The sequence below is a fragment of the Orcinus orca genome, chromosome X (assembly GCF_937001465.1).
Source record: "Orcinus orca chromosome X, mOrcOrc1.1, whole genome shotgun sequence".
NCBI lineage: Eukaryota > Metazoa > Chordata > Mammalia > Artiodactyla > Delphinidae > Orcinus > Orcinus orca.
In genome coordinates this window covers 6,898,855-6,904,854 of record NC_064580.1, presented here as the reverse complement: position 1 = coordinate 6,904,854, position 6,000 = coordinate 6,898,855, and the positions used below count along the sequence as shown (strand labels likewise).

The 6,000-nt window shown below is 53.7% G+C and overlaps 1 protein-coding gene across 12 annotated transcripts in view; it reads right to left on the bottom strand.

Moving 5' to 3' along the window:
• Positions 1-465: 465 nt before the first annotated feature.
• TBL1X (transducin beta like 1 X-linked) overlaps positions 466-6,000 on the bottom strand; it is a 227,141-nt gene continuing 221,606 nt past the window's right edge. For 11 of the 12 annotated variants that reach the window (XM_049704929.1, XM_012531503.3, XM_033420225.2 and 8 more), the window contains 3 exons: positions 4,913-5,078; positions 3,080-3,181; positions 466-2,137 (listed from right to left, as the gene is read on the bottom strand). In XM_049704929.1, the coding sequence (XP_049560886.1) occupies positions 2,111-2,137; positions 3,080-3,181; positions 4,913-5,078 (295 nt within the window). In that variant the 3' untranslated portion in view covers positions 466-2,110. The remainder of the gene's footprint in view (positions 2,138-3,079; positions 3,182-4,912; positions 5,079-6,000) is intronic. The other variant, XM_033420229.2, reaches the window with a different exon arrangement.

The window sequence follows — 6,000 nt, the reverse complement described above, 5'->3', positions numbered from 1 at the left end:
GGCAACAGATCCCGGGTAAAACGCTCTGCTCCCACATAAACAGGGCACGTGTTGGTCTCCTGCAGACGGGGCTCGAATAACTCGCAGATCCACGGAGGCCCATGAATGATCCGAGGAAGGTGAATGCACTCTGGCTCGCGGGGATGGTCCCGGGACAACCCGAGTCTTGCAGGAGGGCCTGGTCTGCTCTGCCCGTTAGCTTTTGACTCCACGGACAGACAGCACCCTCTAAGTGACATCGGGCCTTGTTGCTGGAACACACACACACGGCTGCACCCTGCCTGCCGCCAGCCCCCCGAGCCCGGCCCCCTGCCCCATCCCGGCCTGTGGCTGCAGGAAGACGGATGAACCCAGAGGCCCTGTCTTCCACTGCTTCCCCCACTGCTAATTTAAAAGATGGGTCAGCGTCGGGTTATGACAACAAAAGTACAAAGGTCACCTGATCCAATGAAAGGAAAACTCCTCTAGGAACACAAAGCCACGTTTAATTTTTTAAAAACAGTAAAAAGATTCATTATTACAAAAAGAAAACCTTTCTCCTCCTCTGTTGCAAGAGGAAGAAGCTATGAAGGGGACAGAAATTATTAGTGACACTCTACCTACGGAATTCACCTTCAGGACCGAAAACCTCTCTCCCTGTTCGTTTTTGTCGATATTAGACCCAGTGAGATCCTGGAGCCCGTCCCGTCAGCTGTGCAAGGACCCGCCGAGGTGCTCTTGGTGGGGGGACCACAGGTGGCCCCGCGGCCCGAACGATGCCAGGTGGCATCCTGCCCAGTGGACGGCTGTGACGGCCCCTTCCACGCCGCTGGTCCTGGGAACACTTCTTGGGTCCAAAGGCACGCTTCTCCAGGTCTCTCCTGCCGCCTACTATGTGGTCAACACACCCTGAAACACGCCAAGGTCGTCTTCGAGCTGGAAGGGCCCGGAGTTTCCTCTCTGCTGTAGAACAGTCCCAACGCCAACCCCAGAGCTGGCCCCTTCCCACACAGATTCCTCACTGCCTCTCGACAGGCTGAAAGTGAAGGGAAAAAGCTACCTCAGACCCTGCCTGTGTCTTCCTAAACTTTATTATTTTTTTAAATATGAATCACACAAAGCTCTCTATGTCTGATGGCCATTTTAGGATTTTAAAATTGTTTTAACATAAAAATATTTTTTTTTCTCCAAAAATACTCTGGGTTCTTTCTCTTATAAGTCACTTATTTTTTTCTTCCTCCTGTAAAAAGTCCCCCTGCCCTGCCTTCTTACATAAAGCACTTATTATGCGCCAAAAGTGCCCTTGAGACCTAAGATGGGAAGCAACTATGAGGAACGGGCGGAGAGAGTGCGCGAGGGGGAGGGGGGAGGGGAGGGGAGGGCGAGAAAGCCCCGCCTGTCAGAGACTCTGTGAGGGCGTGATGCCAACCAGGACCACGAAGGAAGGAAGGAAGGAAGGAAGGAGGTGGAGGGGGCAGGCGACATCAGCAAAGAAGCAACAAACCCAAAACAGTTTCCACCTCAGACCCAAGGCCCCCAGACGACAGGATTCCAGCCCATAGAAAAACCACGTGACAAAGAGTCTAGAAAATAGAAAGTGTTGGGATTACAAAGCTGCCCGTGTCATCCGTACAAACTGGTCTTTGAACATCCTGGTGAGAGTTAACTGTAGTGTCCAAATTTTTAGGAAGAAAAAAAAAAAAAACCCACCACGTGAGGAGTTCCCCACCCCCCTTTGGTTTATCACAGCATTTTTTTTCTTTTTCTTTTTGGCACAGTTTTTTTTTTTTTTCTTTTCCTCTCAGCCATCAGAGCCTGTTCTGGATGGAAACCAAACCGTGCACTGTCTAGCTGGTGGCTTCGTGCTTCCCAGGCTGAATGTTCCAGGTGGAAACCATTCTTTTCCCCCTTTGATATGACTGTGTGTATGTTTTTGCTTTAAACTTCTTGATAAAGATTACAAAAAAATAGAGACTCCTGTGGCCAGGGATGAGTTGATTTCAAAGTACACTCTAAGGTCAAGTTCATACAGTTTTGGAGCTGACAGAATCGTGTTTGAATAGTGCTACAACCCCACACATTCACTGCTGGTCCGTTAGAATTCTCTTCTTGTTTCTAAAATACTTCGTGTTTACTTTCGCAGATCTAAGACACACACCTGGAGGGAGAGAGAAAGTTCCTGTTATCTCGAGACACGACACAAGACGCCTTTAGAGCAGAGGATGGCAAACGGCCCGTGGACCAAATCCAGCCTGTTACCCACTTTTGACAAAGTTTTATTGGCACACAGTAGAGAGGGTTCAGAGCATCTCTAACGACAGACTAACGTCTGAGCATCTGACCAACCAACCCCAGGCAAACAGGACAGAGGGGAACAGCCAGGTCAAGGGCTATGCTGGGAACTAATGGGGTGGCCACAGCCATGGGCGGGTGTCACAGACCAGACACCGACATGGCGGGGCAGAGGGCAAAGCACGCCTGAGCACACATCGGGGGCCGGGCTGACATCTGGCCAGCCAGCCCATTGCCACCTGCCCTACCGCTCATGGCAGTTCCAAGTGCAGGCGTGAATCCAAAAGCTAGACATCTTAGGGGATCAGCAGAGGGCCACCGGGACCCCGGAGACCCGTGGAATGCAAAGTCGGGCCTTTATCAGCAGAGGGCCCAGCAGGCTGGGAGCCAAGGCAGGACCAAGTTTCTCAGCCTCAGCACCTGAGCTCCTCGGGGCCGGTCACGTCTCTCCTGTGGGCGTCCTGTGCCCTGCAGGAGGTCTGAGCAGCAGCCCTGGCCTCCGCCCACCAGATGCCAGTAGCCCCCCGACCAGAGCGGTGGCACCCAAATCGCCTCCAGACACTGCAGATGTCCTCCAGGGGCAGAATCACCCCGGCTGCGGACCACCAATTTCACCGAGAAAACGCCATTCAGGAAGTCAGAGAGACGGCTGCTCCCAGAGGCCCAGCAGTTTCCTTCACCAACACACTGGCCGCGGCGCTCGGAGGCCACCACAGCGCCGGAAGCCCCCGCGGGTATCAGGGGTCTGACTTTTCGCGTCTCCACCGCCGAGCCCTCCGCCCCCCAGGAAACTACGGGTGCTGCTTACGGAGCCGTCCGATGCGCTGGCGCCCACTTTGTCCCCTCGGGCGTTCCAGCACACCTCGAAGATGCCGCCGGTGCCTCGGTAGCTGTGGACGAGACTTCCGCTCTGCAAAGCAAAGCCACCATCACTCGCGATGCAGAGCGCCGACGTGGACCCCCAGGGTGTCAGCACAGAAACGTTCAAACATAGAAGCTAATGGAGTTTTCAGTGGCCGTAACGCGCCTCTCAGACCTGCTGCCACGGGGGGCACAGCTGACCTACGGCAGCCCGCGGAGTCGACCTAAACATGTTGCAGCCGACGTCACGCCTCCCAGGGGTCATTCCCGGGGGCCAGCGACCGAGGGTGGCAGGGGGACTGAGGCAGCCGGGGAAGGGGCACATCAACAAGATCTCGCGTGTGTTTATATTTAGAGAAGGTGTCCATCGCACTGAAGATTAAAGAGACCCTCGACATGTCTCAAAGAGTTCTGTGACTTATAAAAAAAAGTAAATAAAGGGGTAAAATGATTTAATGACTTGCTGACAGCAGGAGTTATCTAATTGATGATGTCATTTCAGAAATCCATCCATCACTATTTCCAGCGAGAGCTCCATGAACAGACGGCTACACGCTAATGTCTGTTTTCCGGGTGGCCCATCTGGGGCTCTGAGGCTGGGCTCGGCACCAGGCTGGCTCCACGTAAGGGCCGCCGTCGTCTCTTACTCGCGGAGAAGACATGAGCACGTGAGGCGGCTCCTGGGAAGCCTGAGGTCTCAGTGGACCACCCTCGGGCCCCACCCCCCCACCCCGCCAGCTAACGTGGCTCCCGCACCGCCCCCCTGCACCAGCCACAAGGGGGAGCAGGCTTGAGAAAGTACATTCATCCAAATGCCACCCAGGCCTAAAGGAATCGGGAAGGAGCAGGGGAACAAACAGGAGGGGAGGGATTTCCCTGGCGGTCCAGTGGTTAGGACTCCGCGCTTCCACTGCAGGGGGCACGAGTTCAATCCCTGGTCGGGGATCTAAGATCCCACGTGCTGCACAGGGCGGCCAAAAAATAAAACAAAAGACGAAACAAACAAAAAAAACACCCCAGAAAACCAGGAGAGGAGAGGCCATTTCATCCATCCTGAGGCCACACAGGATGGATTGCTGGCTGTCTGCAGTGATCCCTCCCATAGCACATTTCTCTCTTCCATTAGCAGGAGACACAAGAGCCCAGTATACTCAAACCCCGTCTCCTTTTACTTCTGTGACAGCATAACCAACAGGGACATTCCTGCTGCTACCCAAACATAAAAACACTTCCCTTCAAAAAATCAAAATGCCATGACAACAGCCAACGAATATTCCCCATGGTCCTTGATTTTGTTCCCTGAAGAAGCTACAGGAGCTGGTGTGGAGCAGAGGCGGTCAGGGCTGGCCTCCCCCCGGACGGCCGTTCCCCCGGGAAAGCTCGGATGGAATGACACTTCTGACCTAGACCTCAGTACCCACAGGGCAGCGTCTCGGGTGGGAAGATGACTGGGTTACGATCTTCCAAGGTGACTGCTCATGCCCAAGAGAAGGAAGAGGCAGGTGGAGGGCTTACCCGCCAAGGACTCAGAAAAAGCAACGAGTCGATGGGCGTCCCTGGCAGGGAAGACCGACCGCCCCCACGGAACACAGGGCAGATGGCACCGGGTCTGGGGTCCACCCGGGGAGCTGGGGTTTGTGTCACGGCTCCGCGTCTGAGGTGAGGCATTCCTGAGCACACACTCATTCCCTGGTTGCCGTTCCGGGCGTGGGCCACCAAAAACACGACTGTGGGGGTGCTCCCTCTGGAGAGGAGTGGGCAGTGGGAATCAGGGAATTACCTGAGTGTTCCAGATGTGCACACACTTGTCAAAGGAGCCGCTGGCCAAGTGCTTCCCGTCGGGGCTAAAAGCTACACTATAGACTGGTTCCTGGTGTTTGGTGAGTGTGTGGATGCAAACACCCCGCTCCACGTCCCACAGTCGAACTGTAGAGTCGAACGAAGCACTGGAAAGACGGGAGAGAAAACGTCACCACAACACACGCGGGGTCCCGACTGTTTCCCTAAGACGCGGCACGGACAGCAGGCGCTGCTCTCCCTTCCTGGCTCTTACGTTTCGAGACAACAAGCGGGTACACTCTTCCTCTTCTAAACCGTGAACCAGATACACTGAAAACAAAGCCACGGTCGTAAAACAAATCTTCTCCTTTTTCTGGGTGCTGTTACAAGGGAAACAAACTGACGTCCACACTTATTTGTCTGTGTGCTTTTCTAAGATATGAATGATACGTACTTTTGTATTCACTACATTTTCTAAAGTGCTCCCACAACTTTCCAACACAACATCTATCGCTGCCAACTAAAACAGTGCTGAGAGCCGTATTTGGGGAAATACCAAACCGAGCGAGTACAGAATTAAAATATAATTGCATCCAAATACACAATCGCACTCCTGGGAGCTGCAAATTTCAGTAATTTCCAAATTTGAAAGAAGAGTACACAGCACAAAGATGCTTCACCCGGCGCTCCTTCTCTCTGCAGGGGCTTCCAGGCAGCAGCATGTCCCTCTATGCTCGTTAAGTAGAACGACCGCTTACGCTCGTAACGGGTGCCACGTGATACAAAGCACCTTCCAAGTTATAAAGAAAATCTGTACCCTAGACATTTAAGTGGATTTCACGACAGTTACTTGAAATAAGAGAGTAACAGCCTTCGTGTCTTTCTGGATCGGCCTTTCAGCCGATGTGGGACTTCCGTCCAGTGTTTTCTAACAGGTGGCCTGGGGTCGGTCCTCTCAGTTCCAAGAGTCCTTGCTGCTGGGCGAGGCCGCCCACCCCACAGCTACACCACAAAGATGGAGGGCTCTCCCTCATTTATAGGAGGGCCATGCCACCTGCCACTTCTCCCCACAACCCTGTTCTCTGCATC